The 19,775-nt window shown below is 35.9% G+C and overlaps 1 protein-coding gene across 1 annotated transcript in view; it reads left to right on the top strand.

Moving 5' to 3' along the window:
• LOC111148010 (1,4-alpha-glucan branching enzyme 1) overlaps window positions 1-19,775 on the top strand; it is a 287,214-nt gene that overhangs the window by 138,235 nt on the left and 129,204 nt on the right. Inside the window, exon 7 of the mRNA XM_022504347.1 lies at window positions 2,260-2,469. Within this exon, the coding sequence (XP_022360055.1) occupies window positions 2,260-2,469 (210 nt within the window). The remainder of the gene's footprint in view (window positions 1-2,259; window positions 2,470-19,775) is intronic.

Here is a 19,775-nt window from a genome sequence, read left to right on the forward strand (position 1 = left end):
TTTTTTTTAAATTTCCTTTGCTTTTTCTGACCACTAAATATTGGACCTCCAGGCTTTAGCCCATGGTTCCATTCTGTTCTGTTTGTGTATGACATATATTGGGGGGTCTCATCAAATGTCATCCACTCTTACGGTTTAAATACACTTTCCACTGTACTCCCTTTTTGTCCATTCCTATACTCTAGCTATCATAAAACCTAACCACCTTGTAACTTCAAAATGTTTCCCAAATCCTGCTTCTTCAACTGCCCCTACCCTGGTCCAGATTGCCATTATCTATAACCTGTATTATTTCAGTAGTCTTTTATTTTTTAATTCTTTTGAAAGATTTTATCTATCTATTTGACAGAGAGAGAGACAATGAGAGCAGGAACACAAGCAAGGGGTAGTGGGAGAGGGAAAGCAGGCTTCCTGCCAAGCTAGGAGCCCAGTGCAGGGTCTGATCCTAGGACCCTGGGATCATGACCTCAGCCAAAGGCAGACACTTAGCAACTGAGCCACCCAGGCACCCTCAGTGGCCTTTTAACCAGTCACTGTTTTCTCTTGTTCTCCTACCCGTTTCCTAGCCTTCTCTCCCACGATACACATGTTTAGTCACCACTTTAAAATAAAAGATCATGTCACTCTCTTGCTCAGAACCTTCTAGTGATTCCTGTCTCTTTCAGGTTAAGTCAAAGGTCTTTTATTTTGGGCCATAAGACCTCCTGTGATCTGGGTCTTGGCTGACTCTCTGGGCTCATCCCCTTATTGATCATTCCACTCTGGCCACACTAGCCTATTTGCTATCCTTTCAAGTGTTCCTAGCTTATTTCCCCAGTGCCCTTTCTTTCTAAACATTCTACCTTTTAGACATTCACATGCCTTATTCCCTTCTTCTTTCAGGTGTTCATTTGAACATTGCATTCTTCATGGAACTTTCACTTGATAACCCTGTTTGAAATAGCAGACCTGCCTTTTCTACCAGTGACTTGACTTCATTTTTCCTTAGCGAAGTTACTGCTATCTGACATCCCCCCATGTTTTGCTTATTTATTTGTAGTCCTCCAGATAGAATGTAAATTCCATAAGGGCAATGATATTTATTTGGTTCACTGCTGAATCCCAGAGTATAGAAAATTCCATGACACATGGTAGATAGCTTAATAAGTATTTGTTGAAAAAACAAATGAATGAATGAAATTTTAAGGCTCTTTATTCTCTGAACACGCTGCTCACTGAGTAGGAAAAAAAGCTGGATGGCTGCAATAGGGAGAGAAAAGGGTGAAGTGTCATAAATCTAAAGTTACTGGAAGGAGCCAAATTAAGCAGTGCAGTAGGTTATGATAAGACCCACAGTCTTCATCCTAAGGACAATGAGGTGCAAGTATGATTTTAAGTAAAGATGAAATGATCACACTTGCATTTTTTAAAGCTAAGTCTTACTGCTCAGTGGGTTGGCTACCAGGAGACCTGCTATGTACTAAGCACTGTGCTGTATCATGGGAAACCAGATAGTCACAGTCCCTGCACTCAGGTGAGGAAGTGAGACAATAAATAATCACAAGGGGGATTGGGTGATTACTTATTTAAAAGCAAAGTTGATGCTATGGGAGGCCAATATTGAGATTTCACATGGGTTAAGAAAAAGCTTCCCTTTTAGGAGTGATTTGTTTTCTATTTCATACAGACAAGAAAACTGCTATTAACACAAACGCACATGCCTATGCCCATGTTTTCTGCTTGGGTAGTGACAGACCTGGCACAGTCTCTTGGCCTTCTGGCATCTGAGGTCATTCCAGTTTGGGAATAAGTAAGTGCAGGAGGAATGGCTTCTCTCAAGGCACAAAGGATATTCAAAGAAATACTCCAAGAGCCTCCAACCCCAAGGGAATGGCCAAGTATATGAAGGGGGATGACAATGCGCTCCAGGCTAGGTAGGCATGGAGAAAGAAATCAGAAGCTCTGAGTATAGAGAAATGAAATTTACTGCTACTTATTCAAGATGTGAGTTTTCTTTGGGATGTAAACCTACATCTAATAACTAGATTTAAATTATTATTGTGTTTTATTGAATGCCTTTAAATTTTGTTTAATAGAAAATATTACCACTTTAAGTTATATCTTAGTAATATATCATATTGAATTTGCGTATTTCATATTGAATTTGCATATTTAAAGTATCTAGTACTGTACTGGTAAAACAACTGATACACAATAAATGATTAATTGTTTGCTTTAAATATGAAATGATTTTGTTTTTGCTTTATTCTTTATGTTTAGCCGTTATGGAACTCCTGAGGAGCTAAAAGAATTAGTTGACACAGCTCACTCAATGGGTATTACAGTCCTCTTAGATGTGGTACACAGCCATGCTTCAAAAAATTCAGAAGATGGATTGAACATGTTTGATGGGACAGATTCCTGTTACTTTCATTCTGGACCTAGAGGGAATCATGATCTTTGGGATAGTCGATTGTTTGCCTACTCCAAGTAAGTACATATCATATGGAAATGTCTTTGTTTAAAAAACATTTCAAGGAGCATTACTAAATTCATTGTGTGTGTGTGGTCTTTCATTGGTATATAATATCTTATTTCGATTAATTAAAATTTTATAAGAAATCTTTAACACACTTATAGTATTTACCTTGTTTTGAATAGCACATGTATTTGTGGTAAGTTGCATTAAAAATCAGTTTTACCAGTCTTAGGTCATTTAAAATATATTAGTTACATCGCCATTTAAAAGGATTAAGGTGAATTTATGAGGTTGAATTAACTATAGCAAATCCCCTTTTAATAGAAATATGCACATTGTTTTAAGTAGGCAATTTTTAAAAATTGTACTTCGTATTTTGCTGTCTTAATAATATTGCCATGTTGGGGCACCTGGGTGGCTCAGTGGGTTAAGCCTCTGCTTTTGGCTCAGGTCATGGTCTCAGGGTCCTGGGATCGAGCCCCACATCGGGCTTTCTACTCAGTGGGGAGCCTGCTTCCTCTTCTCTCTCTCTCTGCCTGCCTCTCTGCCTACTTGTGATCTCTCTCTCTCTCTGTCAAATAAATAAAATCTTTAAAAAAAAATATTGCCAAGTTTTTAATCACAGCTAAATTAATATAACTTCAATAACAACTAACATTTATTAGTATGTAATATGTCAGGGATGATGCTAAGTGTTTTAGATATATTAGCTACATATTTTATTTATTCTGCATAGCAACTCTACTTATACATGGTAAGTCCTGTTGTTATGACCACGTTACATAAAAGTAAACTAAGACTTAATGGGTTAAACCCATCTCTGACTTTTTTTTACCATTTAAATAGAAGGATGTTTTAGGTGACTAAATAGCACAATATGGCAAAAATATTTCAAAAAGTCAAAAATACTATCAGTTTGTATCCATTATTGATTATAAGTGAAAATATGATGAAAACATGCTGTTGGGAATATTAAAAGTAGCAGAGTATCAATGTATAACTAATTTTTTATAATATTTTTTAAAGAAATTTAATGAGTTTTCTTTTAGTTGTTGCATTATACAGAAACATACATGTACCTGGAAAATGAGCAGTATAGAAAAATGCTTTAGCAAGAACTCTGACAAAATTAAGATTTCTAATTTTTTAACATAAATTAGGTGACTTTTATGTGGAGGAAAGTGTTTTGCTTTGCTTTTTCCAGAATATTATACATTGTTTTATATTTCATAACCGTGTAGGAATCACTCAGGCCAGGCAAAGCAGCATAACATATGAGAAAAGACAAGAGGTAGAAGCGGGTGGCAGAGTTCCAGGCCTAGTTTCATTCTGGAACAAATCGATTAATCATTCTGGTTCTCAGGTTTTTCATTATAAGAGGAGGCAGAGTTTGGGGGCTAATACAATTCCCTTTGTAAAGGTATTTTGTATTTGTGTCACCTTTTTGAACATTGCTTTTCCTACTACAGATTTATAACAAGTAAAAAGGCCTGAACCTGTGCTAATTCTGTGGTATAACTCCACTCTTGAGAAAATCTTGGAAACATAGATTGTGGGCAAGTGATACAATTAATTGAACTCTCTGGTTCATATTTAGATGAGTAAGAGTTGACTCTATACTGTAGAACTGTACCTTAGACATGCATTAAGTGATTAAATTTTTGCGTTATGACATAATTATTCTGTAGAACTGTGTTTTTTAAAAAAAAAACTTTAAGTGGGTAGATTTTTATGTTACAAATGATTATTTTATTAAAATATTTATTATAATGTGTTTTTCTCTACTTCGAGCTCTCACAGTCCATTAAAAGTTATCCAATTTTCTAAAGAAAAGGGATTATACACAATTGTTTTAAGAAACATTTCTATTGTAGAAGCTAAGGCATATTTAACATTTTATTTAATACTTGTTTTCTTTTGTTATGGAATTAACTATTAATCTTTCTCAGGGGCTTGCTTTTGGCAAATAATATATAGGATGGTTGTTGGCTTTTTATTTTTAGTATGACTAATTTTTTGGTTGCATTATATCATATAGGCTTAGTCCTTTGTAAATATAGTTCCATTTGATGTCCATTTTATCATTCTATATGTTGTTCTATGTGATCTCTGTATTTTCCAATCTAATAGGATCAGGTTTTTCTGTATCAGTTTATACTAGTTAGTTATGACATCATTATATAATATAGATAAAACCCTACAAAGCCAAATTAAATAATTTAAATCACTAAATTTAAACAAATAATTTTTTAATACTTAGATTTCTTAATATATGAAATACTAAAGATTCTAGGACTCAGAATTATTTTCTCAATACTTCATGCAATTTATTAAAAGCTTTTTTCACAAAATTTATAGTAATTTGATGAAACTTATCAGGCTTTTGTTTTGCATTTTCTTCTATTCTGATTAGTTATAGCATATGTAAAATATGTATATGTAAAATAACATTGTATGTTATGTAAAATAACATTGCTCTTTGCAGCTTGACAAACTAGCTCAAGATTTCGTGACTTCAGATAGCAGTTGTTTATTTTGCTTCCAGATCTGTAATTTGGGCACAGCTCAGGAGGACACCTCTTCCTTTCTTCATGTTGTGTCAGTTGGAGTGGCTCAGTTAAGGGGTGGAGCTTTCAGGATCCACTTTCAAGATGGCTCGCTTACATGACTGACAGTTGGTGCTCACTGTCGTCTAGGAGCTCAGCCATGGCTGTGGGCAAGAGGGCCTCAGCTCCTCTTCTTGGAGCCCACTTCACAGCCTACTTGGGCTTTCTGACAACAGTGAACATACTAAATAACAGGACATGAAGGTTTCCATTTCTTATGGTCTGGGTCAAGAAAGTGACAGAGCATCTTTCCTACTGTCAACTGTTGATCAAACAGTTAAAATTTCAAGGACAGGGGATGTAGACCCTTTCATTCAAAGGCAGGAGCATTAAAGAATTTTTATGCTAAATCCCCACATCTTGGGGTACCTGTGTGGCTCAGTTAGTTAAGCATCTGCCTTTGGCTCAGGTCATGATCCCAGGATCCTGGGATCAATCCCAGCATCCGACTTCCTTCTCAGTGGACAGCCTGCTTCTCCCTCTCCCTCTGCCTGCCACACTGCCTACTTGTGCTCTCCCTCTCTCTGTCAAGTAAATAAATAAAATCTTTAGGAATAAATAAATAAATCCCTACATCTAACAAGTTTTGACCAAACACAATGAATATGCCATTTCACAAATTCAAAAAAATATTGAAATACCCATCTATGAGGAAATACTTTTTTTTAAAGCCATATTTCTGTGGTAGTTTTGTCTAAAATAAGCAAGTTTTGAAAAAATATACTTTTCATTATAAAAGTAATGTCATTGTTGATAGAGAGTATAAAAAGGCACATGTTATCCAAAATTTAAAAAATTATTATTCTTAATAAATATAAATAACATTCTTTGTACCTGAGTGCATTTAATGAACATAAACTCATTAAACACACAAATAACACATGAAAACCATGAAAACCTAGCCTTCACTAATATTCTCCCCATAAAGTAGCTACTCTGCCTGTAATTTTGGGTTTGTTCCTTATCCAGATAAAGTCAGAAGCTACATATTTTAAAATGTAAGTTCTTTTCCAGCCCTTATCTTTGATTTGTTGATTAATATTATGCTCCATGGAAAATAATATATAAAAATGGTACATGGTTTATGTAAGGCCTAAGCCTCCTCTTTGAAAACTTGTAATAATTTTTGAAATTATTTTATTTACTGTTTGAAAAAATTAATCTTATATAGAATCAGCTTCTGTAAGATATGTTGCTGATGCTCATTTCATCCTATCTATATGTCACAACCTGTCACCGTTTATAATCTCTGATTCAAGTGCCATCATCAGAGTTATCAGAATTAAATCTCTCACTCTGAGTAATACCAGAGATCCTGACTGCGCTGTTTCATTACCTGCTATGAATAAATTTCCAATCAGGAGCTGCCCATGTTTTAATTTTCTGTCTACTCGGCTGAACTGCCTTCTAGCTCTGCTAAATTACTAATGACAGTTCATAACAGAGATTGGGTTGTCCTTACTTTAGTTGGTAAAGAGAACTTTCTGACAAATCTGTCACCTATAAGTTCCTGAAGTTTCTAGAGTTAAGAAATAATGGATACAATTTAGAGGTCTCAGTTTTAAATTGTGTTTTGCATATTCATCGGACACTATGAAAATGCACTTGATAAAATAACAAGACAACTGCAGATTTGTTGATCTTAAACAATTATTATGCCTTAACTATTACTAAAGCTTCAAATGAGTACATTATCTTTGTTGACTATTTCTTTCAGAGATAAGATATTGAATGCCAAAGGCGGTAACATAGTAGAGCTAATGCTCATATTTTCCCTGAACCTTATTACATTTGGATACAGAGGTAGTATAATTATATTCCATCGGTATGGGTCCATGGTGAAACAACTGTTAGGTAGGAAGATACTCTATTGTTATCTTGAGTTACTAGATAGAGTTCCTTCTAGAAACAAAAGTAAATCCAGTTTGTTTTTTAAGGTCATAATCGTGAATAGAATAAAATACTTCTTAGCACGGACACTAAAATAATTGGATTTTTAATCATGGTCGGCCTTTTCTATAAGTTAGAGTGTGGAAGGAAATTCATGGGGGCCTTCCCTGTTTAGAGTGGATATCTTAAGAAGACTATGATATCGTATGTTTTTTTCTTTTTTTAGCTTGTCAATATATTGATTTTTGAATGTTAGGCCAGTCTTGCATTTCTGGGATAAACCCACATGAATATAGTTGCTAATATTCTAAACAAAATTTTAGTATATTTATATATGATATTTTATCATGATCAAATCAGTTATTAATGATCAGTCTTAAGGATTATTGTGCAGTGATATATTAGCTAAGGAGTGTATGGCACCATCATAATTAGCAAGATGTTTAAAAACTAAGCATCTAGGACATGAATAGAAACTTCTAAAATTATTATTTTAAAATCATGTAGTTCTTTGTGGTCTCTTAAATGCAAAAACCAAAAAACCATGTCATTGGGTGCAATAATTTCACTTTTTTCCTGCAGCAAAAATGATCATGTGGCCCCTGGGTGGCTCAGTTGGTTAAGTGTCTGACTCCTGATTTCATCCTAGGTCATGATCTCAGGGTCGTGAGATCGAGCGCCCAGTCAGGCTCTACACTCAGTGTGGCGTCTGCTTAGGATTCTCTCTCTCTCCCTCTGCCCCTTCTACTCCTCCTCGCTGCTCTCCCCACCCTCCCCACAGTGACTCCCGCATGCTCTCTTAAAAAAAAAAAAAAAAAAAAGACCACAATAACAAATAGATAATAACAAAAATAAAATAGTAAAGGTAAATGTGTACAACTACTTTTGAAAACAGTTTGATATCATCTGGAAAACTTAAAGATTCATATGTCCTAGGATGTATTACAAAGCCTTTATGCTTGGTTAACTCCTGAGCATATGCTTATCAGAAGTTTGGGAAAGAACAGACTGAAAAGTCATTCCCTTCAGGGTACAGGCGATATTTTAAAAATTAACTTGAAGTAATGGTCTTTAAGGAAATTTCTACCATGGAAAAAACATTGGAGGAAAATACCAAGAAAAAATTTCCATCATTGTGATTTTATTGCCACAATTTCAGCCATAAAATTTCCTTGCATACACATAAATCTTGGAGGTAGTATTTACCAAACTTTTAAGATGGTTTCAGTTTTAGTATATCTTAAGCCCATTGGTTATAAATACAAATGAATCCTCTTGTGGTTACTCAGCAAAACTAACCTAACTTCAGGGAAAACGGAAATATACAAGTCAGATTTCAGTAAAGATAGTAGATGATGGAAGGAGTTGAAAAAAATTTCATAATGTAATAATCATAGTCATTGATCTTCTCATTCATATCCATATATTTTAGTGAGCTGTTATGGCATTAAAATCACATATCAAAGTGACTTTTAACTTTAACCAGACCCTTAATTATTTTATCTTTATTTCAAAATTAGTTTTGGGGCACCTAGGTGGCTCAGTCAGTTAAGCGTTTGTCTTCAGCTCAGGTCTTAATCCTGGAGTTTCAGGATCAAGCCCTATATCGGGCTCCCTGCTCAGCAGGAGTCTGCTTCTCCCTCTGACCCTCCTTCCTCTCGTGCTCTCTCTCATTCACCCTCTCTCTCTCTTTCTCTAATAAATAAAGGGTCACATATATACAGTTAATAAATAGGTATATAGGGAAGAATGTGTTTAAAAGTTTTCACTGATAGGGTACACAATCAAAAAAGTTTACAAATCACTGAATTAGACCATTTTTAGTTAGATTAAGGTTAACATCATAGACTTTTTAAAAATAAAATTTCTTAGGTTAAAATCATAAATTTTTTAAAAATAAACTACTTTTTCTGAATAATTCATTTTTTCTATTGACTTGTTTAACAAATGTTAAACACCTACCAAGTGTCATGTCTTCAGAGATGTGATATTTTCAATATATTTAAATGTAGGACAAACCCTAAAATATAATATATGTTTTTAATTTCTTGGATAGATTTCCGAACTTTTCATATTTTTTAATTGAGGTAATATATCATCGCATTAGACAGACAAATATCTGTCCTTTTTGCTTTATAAATTTATGAAAAGTAAAAAAGATGATTTTTGTAGAGCAAATGATGAATGATCAAAAGACAGTTTTGGAGGTAGATTTAGCAAATAGCTAACCATTCCAAAGACAGACAATTAAAAACAAATAATAGCCTATTCTTCATTAAGAATATTACAATCTCACAGTAAGATTGTTAGTAGCTTCAGTGAATGCTAGATATCCCATAAAAAGTCTTAATTGTTTTTTTCTTTCATAGTATTTTTTTCCTTTCTTTTTTGTATTTGTTTGTTGTATAAGCCAGAGCCTTATTTCAGCTTGATTAAGGAAAATGACTAAATCTACAATTTCAAAGAAGGTAGAGTTAGATTTAAAATTCAGACAGACTAATTCTCTTTTGTAAAAGAGATTAAGAAAGTTGCTGTATCAGTCTAATCTGTCTGGATTTGAGTGTGAATAGTAGAAATATAACTTCGGTCACAGGGTTTATAAGATTATTCAGCCTAGCAGAAAGGTTTCTGTTGATGCAGAGTACAGCACAGGGGTAAGGATTTACAGTCTTTGTGTGAACTTTGTTCCTGGCATTATCTGCCCCGTTTGTTCCCCTCAAGTCTAAAATTTAGGTGCATGGGGATATTGTGAAAATATCTTGAGTGTTTAGGTCTTACTCACCTGTAACACTCATTCTCAAATCCAAACCCACTTGAAAATAGGACAGTTCTACTTGGTAATTTGCCTTAAATTTGAAAACACTGTGCATCGCTCTAATAGCAGCTTCTTTAGGTTAAGACAGTGGTCCACGTTAGTGAAAATGGTCTGAAGGTCCCCATTCAATGATTATTCATTTAAGTGTGGAAATGACGTGGAGTCTGTAAGAATAATAGCTGGTTTTATTAATGACCTTTTTAAACAAGCAAGTAAAAAGTGGAAAAAAATCTATTTTCCATCTGTGGCTAACAAGATGACTGTTTAAGCATGTCTGTTTTCTAGGGTATGAACTAGCAGTTTGAAGTTACAAAGTAATATTTCATAGCTTCCTAGCCGAAAGATTTCCTTAACATTAAGGGGCAGATAAATAATCCATGTTGTACTGAGCCAATTATTTTCAGAAAATATGAGTATTTCATAATTTTGGAAGCACACTTTTATAAGTAATATAAGGATTATTCATTTTTGAAGGCTTTTCCCCTATTCATATAGATTAGCCATCAAGCCTCTTTTTCTCTAACTCCCGAATTTCCCCTCCACATTTTGTGATATGTGAGATATCCCTGTTTGGTTTTAACTCAAGTCTTCACTCTGTCTTCTTTTTCTTTCATTGTTAGTAAGAGAAGCCCTCAGCCTCAGGATTTATTTCATTGTCTCCTTCCAGGTTAATATATCTTCCAAAGATTAGACCTTCGCCTGTGTAGCCTTTCAAAATTCTGTCAGCTGAAAGCATCAGTAAAACTCAGGAACAGTAAGAGTTAACATTTTCTCTCAGTGCTTCAGGAAACAAAACAGCATAATAACCAACTTTTCTATAACTTGAGCTCTGTTCTTGGTACTGTGTTAAGGATAGCAAATGCGGCTGACTAGGTGTCCAGGTGTTGTGTTCTGGTCTTTATGGAGCGATGGTGATCATGATGATTTCAGTGGTCACCATTGTTAAGGGGCATTCAATTTGGAGGCATTATTGAACTTCCTTCTATGACTACCTGATAGAAAGTGACTCCTCTCATCCTCCCACCATTCCCTCTCTCCTACTCGTCTAATTTTTCTCCATTGTACTTATACCACTGTGTGACATTCTACATAGATATTATTTAGTTTTTAATTTTAATGTTATATGTGTTGTTTATATATTAAATATGAAGTGAAGTTAATAATTCATTGTTTATAGAATATATTTAATTTAAACTGAAGCAATCTCAAGCTTTCTCTATCTTACAAGCTTTTTATTATCAAATTTGCTTTCCATGAAGGTGACACTGCACAGTATTGATTTGGTCGTGTTGCCTGTTCTTTCCAAATGAATTCAGGGAAGGAAGCTACAAAAGATGCTGCCAGCCAAAAAACAAAACATACATATATACATACATATACATATATATATATATATATATATATATATATATATATATATATAGTGAAGATCTGGTATAATATAAAATAGGTGGTTTTGGAATTAGGTGACTTGGATGATGAACTAAGTAGCTAAACACTTCAAACTGTTTCATGTGTAAAGAACTTATAATGAAGGACTCCTGGATGCCTCAGGGTTGGTTAAGCGTTTGCCTTCCTTCTGCTCAGGTCATGCATGATCTCAGGGTCCTGGGATCAAGTCCTCCATTGGGCTCCTTGCTCAGCCGGGAATCTGCTTCTCCCTCTGCCTACTGTTCTCCCTGCTTGGGCTCCCACTTTCTCTGACAAATAAATAAATAAAATCTTAAAAAAAAAAGAGCTCATAATGATATTATTTATGTGCCATAGGGCAGTTGTTCAGACTATTTTAAATAATAAATGAAAATGCATGATAAACTAGAGTATAGAGTGTTAAGGAAAGTTTGGAGTTGTCCTTTCAGATTTTTCCTAAGTAGGTAAGCAGGGCTAAGCTCACGGACCAGGCAGGTAACTGAGGGAAGCAGGCCAGGTGGTGCTGTTGGCAGCTGGAGCAAACAGGCTTAGTCAAAAGGGGCTGCTGCTCCATTTTTAAATCTCTCCATTTTTAAATGTCTTGGGTCATTGGAAGAGGTAAGCTGCTGCTCCATTTTTAAATCTCTCCATTTTTAAATGTCTTGGGTCATTGGAAGAGGTAAGCAAGAGGTTTTAACCATGTGTTAACCTGCAAAGCTGGACTCAGGCTCCTCACCCGCCTCCTATCCTTGGAATGTACATTCTGCCTCCCGTTTCCATAGTGGAAGCTGTTCCATGGACAAAGCCTTGAGGTCGTGAGGTGGTGCTGAGACTACCTGGACAGTATATGTACCTGAACACAGTTAAGGCCCCTATATAAACTTTCAAGATTATGGTGGACAGGTATGGAGATCCACTCATCTTGTAGCTGCCCAAGACAAGCCCTGTATGTGAGTAAGTTCCCTCCTTATTAAAACTGCCACCTCCCAGTCTGGAGTGGCCTGCCTCTTTCTTGGTCTCTCCCCACCTTTCATGTATTCCAGTTTCAGATCACACCTAGGAGGCTCCTGAGGTTTCAAACTAAGAGCCATTAATTGAAAATTTTGAAATTATCATACAGACCAAAGGAACACACATTTGAGAGGGATATCATCGCTGGGCCCCTGGAGCTATCTCTGTAAACTGGGATGTGCCCTGAGTCGTGACAATATCAGATTCTACCAAACTTCCAAGAGTAATAGTAAATTAAGTAGTGACTCAAATATGGTATGGACAATGATACTTTTATAGATTAAATATGACATTGTAATTATTTTTCTTATAATTTATAATTTATGATTATAATTTCTTATAATTTATAATTTTATAAACTTAAACTCATTGTATGATATTATCACTCAGAATTATGTTAACATCTCCTTGATTTTAAAGAGCAACAGAAGAAGTAAGTGCCTTTTAAGACAGTCTCAGTAAAACAGTACATTTATTGAGGAAATCTACATATCGATATATATATATATATATATTCATGGCAGAAACAAGAAGGACAAACTGTAGGTCAAGCAAAGCCCATGATAGTTTATTTTAAGGCAACTCTTAACAACACTTTGTCAGAAAGAAAAACATCAGGGGTGTATATTTATATACACACACACACATATATATATATATATATATATATATATATATATATATAGGGGTGTGTATATATATATATGAAACCTTTGTTTCTTTTATATATACATGTATATAAAAGAAACCTTTGCTAAGACCTTGCATCTAAATTGTGGTTTCTTTAAAAAACAAACAAACAAAACAGTAAAGGTGGTTGTTGACCTTGGAAGGCAATATAGAGACTGGGTGGGCACCTGAGCTGCAGGTATCAGCCTGGACTCAAATACTAGTCCATCACTGATTGGCATGCAAATACTGCCAGATTAATGAGTCTTTCTAAAATTTGATTGCTCCCTCTGTAAAAAAAAAATTCTAACTATACCTCACTCCTATGATTGTGAAGATTTAGTGAGACATTTATCCCTGTGTCTGACTTGGAGTTGTGATCATTGCATTGTCACTGCCATTGCCATATTATTGTCGTGATTTTCTTGTGGGCAGATGAACCAGCCAGCCTAGTCCTCGGAAACATCATTAGAGGCATGAAGACAGCATTGTATTTGTAACAGCATCATATTTTCATGAGCCAGAATGTGCCATAATCACAGAGGACTTTTGTTCGTGTGGTCTCACACTATATTTCAAAAACACATTAAGCTGTTTTTTGTTGTTGATTTTTTGTTTTGTTCTGTCTTGGGGGGGTTGGGTAGAAGCACAAAATTAGGAACATTTGTGGGAAAAGACTGATCATGATCCACATCTAGTGGTATTGAGAAGTCACAGCCAAGAGCAACGGGTAGAGAGAGAGAAAACCCATCAAGATCAGAAGCCAGACAGAAAGCACAGCAATGCAAGGCCACTCGGGTGCCGCAGCGAACAGGTCCACACTGCAGTTGTCTCTCGGAGCACCATTTAACAAACTGCCATGTAGAATAATCATAATGAACATGAGTCATTAAAAAAAAACTTCGTCATGTTTGAAAATTTTCTTTTAAGATGGCAGGAGAAAGGAAAATGTAACTCTGAAGTATTTCTGTTAAAAAGGCTAAAATTTTAAATGTTATTTTAAGGGGTAAGTTAAATAAATCAAAAAAACTGAGACTACCTGGACAGTATATGTACCTGAACACAGTTAAGGCCCCTATATAAACTTTCAAGATTATGGTGGACAGGTATGGAGATCCATTCATCTTGTAGCTGCCCAAGACAAGCCCTGTCAGTTTTTTTGATCAGGATTACTGTGTAGACTTTATTTGTGTGGACCGCTTTGTTCCCTTTTGATGTGGGATAAGCAAAATATCTCTCTACCTACTATTATTTTTAAATTTTCAGGTACAAAAGGCATTGATTGTATTAAACAGTGTTGAATTAACTTTTAAATCAGGGACCAGCTTTTATATTTCTTAGGACAATATTTTAGGCTGCTCTGTTCTGATTTTTTAGTCCCAGAACTTCTGTTTATTGTCCATCAGATTATTTACTCTTTCCCAATAATGTGGTTTTTTACTATAATGGCTAGGCTGTTTTTGGTAACAGTTCTTGGCTAATTGAGGCTGGAAGGGCCCACTTCATTGTTACAGTCCTCTGTTCTTTTTGTGAGGGGCCATTGATGTGGCAATGGTTATAAGTAATGGTTATAATGGAGATCATGCCTTTAGGCTTGCTGTTTGGTGCCCAGTCTGGAATGGCATTTACCCCTGATGTTTTTCTTTCCGACAAAGTGTTGTCATTAGGAGTGGCCTTATAATAAGCTGTTATGGGCTCAGCTTGAACTACAGTTTGTCCTTCTTGCTTCTGCCAGGAGCTCATCTACTAGCTTGTGTGGTTATGGGTAAAAGGCTATCAGAAATACTCTATCTTTACCCAGCCCTTTCCAGAAGGAAGGTATCTGACATCTCCTGTATAAGAAGAGAATTCAGGGAGCTTAGTGATAAAATAAAGTGGATAAACATAGCAAACACTTTCAGGCCAGAGGGGTGGTGAGAGAAGCAGGGAGGGTGCCTTCTAGGCTGCCAGGATGCTGGCTGGCAGGGGCAGTGGGAAATACGGGAAAGTTTAGGGGAGGCGTACGTTAATTAAGAATGCAAGCTAGAAACCCAGCAGTCCTGCTGAGGCACATATAGAATAATACTGCCCCAAAGAAATATAATGCAAACCACATACATAATTCTAAATATTCTAGTGTCCACATCCATCTCTAAAGTGGTGATTAAAAAGGAGCCCACCCCATAGAGCTGTTGGAAGATTTTAAATATTAAAAATATGTACAATTCTTAGCATAGTTCCTGGAATATAATGAGAATTAGTTTTGTATCTTTTTTTTTTTTTTAAGATTTTATTTATTTATTTGAAACAGAGAGAGAGATCACAAGTAGGCAGAGAGGCAGGCAGAGAGAGAGAGGAGAAAGCAGGCTCCCCGCTGAGCAGAGAGCCCGATGCGGGCCTCGATCCCAGGACCCTGAGATCATGACCTGAGCCGAAGGCAGAGGCTTAACCCACTGAGCCACCCAGGCGCCCTAGTTTTGTATCTTAAAGCTTCTATGGTTTGCTCCACAGCCAGACTAAGTTATTGAGCTCAAATTTATGTGTCATGCAAACTGAACATATATCCATTTAGCAATTACAATCCCTCTTTATATCATGTCTAAATTATTTCTCAAATCAGGATTGTCTTTCCTATCCCCCACCCTGAGTTAAATGCTCTTATTTGATGATCTGCCTTCACTCTTTGCTCCCTTACCTGTGAATATGTGTTTTATGATATCAGTTACTGGATTGTATTATTATTTAGATTTTCTCCTCTGCACCAAGCATGAATGTAAACTTCAACAAGGCAAAACAATGTTTGTCTTGTTTCTCTCATTAGCCCTCAAGGCTAGAAGAGTGCTTGACTCATTTAGACACAAATTTGTTGGATGGGTAAATAAGTGAATGAAGGTTTATGCTTTCAAAGCCTCCCAAATTAGAATATAGGTCTTATACATCTTAGAACCCTATTGTTAGGCACAATCCCTCAGAAACTACCAGAGTAGACTGTTGAGTGTTTGTCCAACTGAGTAGCAATGAAACCCATTATCTCTACAAAGTACTACTTTTTGAATATTTTAGCTCCTTTTATTCCCAGATGTAACAAATGGTGTTTCAGTTAATTCATGAAGTAACAGCAGCATCTAGATCTGTCACTGCTCTTTGTTCTAATATAACTACTTTGGGAAATCATCCACCAAGGAGGAACATTCATCAGGATATCAATGTGTGTCATATGAAGAATGTTCAATGCTCAAATAAATTTGGAAAACCCTGAATTGAATCAAGTTCAACACATTTCTTTATAGTTGAAATTCTTGGAATGGTTAATTAGCTAATGTGCGTTTTGAACCTCCAAGTAAGTGCTATACAATAATACTTCATTTCTCAAATTTCTTTGACCTCAGAGTACTTCAGTGCGCTTTCAAAAGATTAAAAAAAAAAAATCTTAATATGGCTTAAGAAGTTTTTGAAGGACCTGAATCTCATCTCATCCAAACATATTCTTTATCTCACTTATTAATCTCTTACCCCTCTGGTGCTTTTCATCCACTGGGACCTCTCATGCTTCTCCCTCTGCCTGCAGTATTTCCCCTGTATGGCCATCTCCTGTTCATTTTCCAGTCCACGGAGCAAAAGCCCCTTCTTAACTTCACCAGTCTAAATTCCCCTGGAATGCTTGCTCATGGCTTCCTCTTTTCATCCTTCCTTTATTTATGATAATCTGTGGTTAAAATTTGTGATTATATTATCATTCTGTATCTCAAAATGGTTATCACTTACCTATTTTTTTTTTCATCTCATATTTAGGAGATATCCCATGGTATCAGTGTGCATGTGAAAATTCCATATTATAAACGTTGTTAATGGTGGCTTTACATTTTTGTAAAGAATGTCCTGTTTGAAATTTGCATCCATGAAGTAAAATAAAAATTTTCACTATCCTTTAACCGATGAAGGTAGAGTGACAGTAACATGTAGTCCATTAGGGGAAGGAATTAGGATAGACTGACTTTGGCATTCAAGTTCTGCTGTGTCCAAGCTGTGGGCTCCTTCCTGATGGGTGCTTTTCATCATCTTTAATTATTTACTTCACTGAGCTGTTTTCATTTCCATCTCTTCTCCACAACTCCCAAACCTCATCAACATATAGGACTCTTTACATATAGTATACATTTTGGAGAAATGAAACTTCTTTACTATTATTTCCTCAAGTGGAGAATAATAGCACAACCTGCTTTAGGATTTATACTTATTTAAAGAAAATACTATGTATCAGTCTTCCCCTACCAGCCCATCAAAAGTCTGTCTACCTGCCTTTATTCTCCCACTTCTTTTTTGTGTTCTCTCTCCCTCTCTCTCACTCTCATATAGATCTCAGCTGTACATTTGTCAATTTCAGCTTTATGATATTTAAAAGAAGATATCCAAAAATAAAAAATTTAAGGATTTAATTTTTTAATTCATGCTTGTCAATTTCTGGAATGAGCTGAAGGGAAATTATTTCTGTGTTCTTTTTTAAAAAGTCTTCATATATAGGCCCCAGTTGCTAAAAGAAATTAAAGTGTAAATATTAAAATATCATAGCCAATGCAAAAATTAAAATCTCATTCAGAGCCAGATACGTTTGAAGAGAAGCTATCCTTTGTGTCTAAATTAGTAATCTCTGAATTGGTAAAGACTTATGAATTTTTCCCATCAAGGCAGGAATAAAAGATTGTTTTTTCCTCAGGAAACTTTGGTCCATTCTTCCTTCTTTCCCTTTTTATTTTCCTCTCCTGGCCTCCTTCCTGGTCTTTGTTCCTGTCTCCTCTGTCTCCCTCCACTTTTTTTTTTTTTTAATAATAATACAAGGGAGGGCAAGACTCTAAGGCAAGGGAGAATTTGGGTATGTGTCAGATTAGCTGTGGTCTTCTCTTTGGTCCTCCTTTTTGCTTTCCCTCTGTTTGGTTTGTTTTCCTACTGTGCTGATAATTTTAGCATGTAAGAAAAAAAAATGGCTCTGGCTACAAATTTGCCTTAAGAAATGTGAACCTTGGAGGCCATTTGAGCATAAACCTAAGTACTTTAGAAACAGTGGGAACAGACCTGAGGGAGGTTTGGTCCTTTTATCCACTCTTTGCGTAGATGCATTAACATCCCGCAGGAAGCAGAAGGTGATTCTTGTGTGTCTTTATAAATTGCCTTGCCATATAGATATAGCATATGAATATTGCATCAGACATACAGATATTGTACTAAGCATATAGATATAGCATAGACATTGTTCATTTGAATATGCACTGGGTTTTCCTGTGTTTTCTCATGATTTATATACGTGTGTGTGTGTGTGTGTGTGTGTGTGTGTGTATGTGTAGATACATCTAAAATCCAAATGTTTATACAGGTTAGTCATTAAATTAATATTTTGGTTTCTTTCAGGTAACTACAGCTCATAATCTCCACGTACCTAAAATTGATAGAAAATAGGGCAAGAATATACATTGCTGGATTTGTTTTAAAGCAAAGGAAGTTTTGTTTTAAAAATGTATACGGAATACATTTTTTATATTAGAAAGTCTGTAAAATGTCTTTAGCGAACATAAGTGTGTATGTATATGTGTATTTAATATGTACATAAAGTGAACTTCTTAGGGTCTTAGCTTTTTAAAATGAGTAAATAAGTGTTAGGGGTCAGAGGCTTGATGGACAGATACTGATGATTAAGTAATATGTTGCTGAGAATCACTTATCAAAAATATTTTTGGTGTACACAAGCTCTGATTTAACTAACTTGTTTATTTAACAAAAAAATGTATTGAGTACTTTCTATGTACCCAACATTCCTAAACACTGGGAATGAAGCATTAAAAACCAGTAAGACACCAGTCCTCAGAGCCCTGTCGTGGGGAAGGCAGATATACAAAGCAAATTGCCAGGTAGTGGCAGGTACCATGAGGAAAACGAAAACCAGCTAGGTCAGTGGCATGTTACATGGCAACTGTCTTTTGGTGTAGTCAAGGTAAACATTCGGAAGAGGTGATATTTAAACAGAGACCCAAATGTAAGGGTTCAATGTAAAATCCACTGTAAACTGTGAGAAGAAAAGCAACTGTGGAGTCCCTGTTTGGGGAGTAAATGGGCTTGGTGCATTCAAGAGAAGGCAAGAGAGATGTAAAATGGTAAACAAGAGAGAATTTTAGGAAAATCCAGAGTTTGACAGTTGTCAGATCATGGAAAGCCTTATAGGCCCTTATAAGGAGTTTGGATTTTCTTCTATTTTATTCAACTTATTCTCTGTTTGATGGGAAGCCATTAAAATGTTTGGATTGTGGGAATGGTGTGACCGTATTGAAAATATAATTCTGCCTACTATAGGATAAGGTTGGAGGAAGAGAGGTATGGGGCAGAGGTAGAATCAGTGACCTGGCAATTACTAGAAGTTATCTATTAATAGAAGCTATTGCAAGGGGTGCCCGGGTGGCTCAGTTGGTTGAGCAATGGGCTCTTGGTTTTGGCTCAGGTCATGATCTCATGGATTGTGAGATCGAGCCCCAACTTGGCCCCATGCTAAGCAGGGAGTCAGCTTGAAGATTCTCTCCCTCTGCCCCTCCCCACATACTCCATCTCCCCCCTCCCCAGCTGAAGTAAATAAATCTTTAAAAAGAAGTTATTTCAAGTTGTGAGATTATATCAGAAGCACTTAAAGAATGAGGGTGAGGAGAAATATGGTCCAACCCTGAGCTCTGAGTTACTCTCACACACAGAGGTTAGGAAGACAAAACAGAAGGTAACTAAGAACACAGGGAAGGGTCTGCAGGTGGAATAGGAGGAGTGTCCAGTGATGTGTCCTGTGTTGGCAGGGCCCAAGACTGCTGATTTGGACTGAGGCATTTATTTGGACTAAAAAGGGCTTTTGGTGGAATAGTCAGGCAAAAATTCTGAATTAGTTACACTACTGGGTGCTTACCCAAAG

This window comes from Enhydra lutris, unplaced genomic scaffold (genome assembly GCF_002288905.1).
Source record: "Enhydra lutris kenyoni isolate GAN:26980312 unplaced genomic scaffold, ASM228890v2 scaffoldscaffold2, whole genome shotgun sequence".
Classification (NCBI taxonomy): domain Eukaryota; kingdom Metazoa; phylum Chordata; class Mammalia; order Carnivora; family Mustelidae; genus Enhydra; species Enhydra lutris.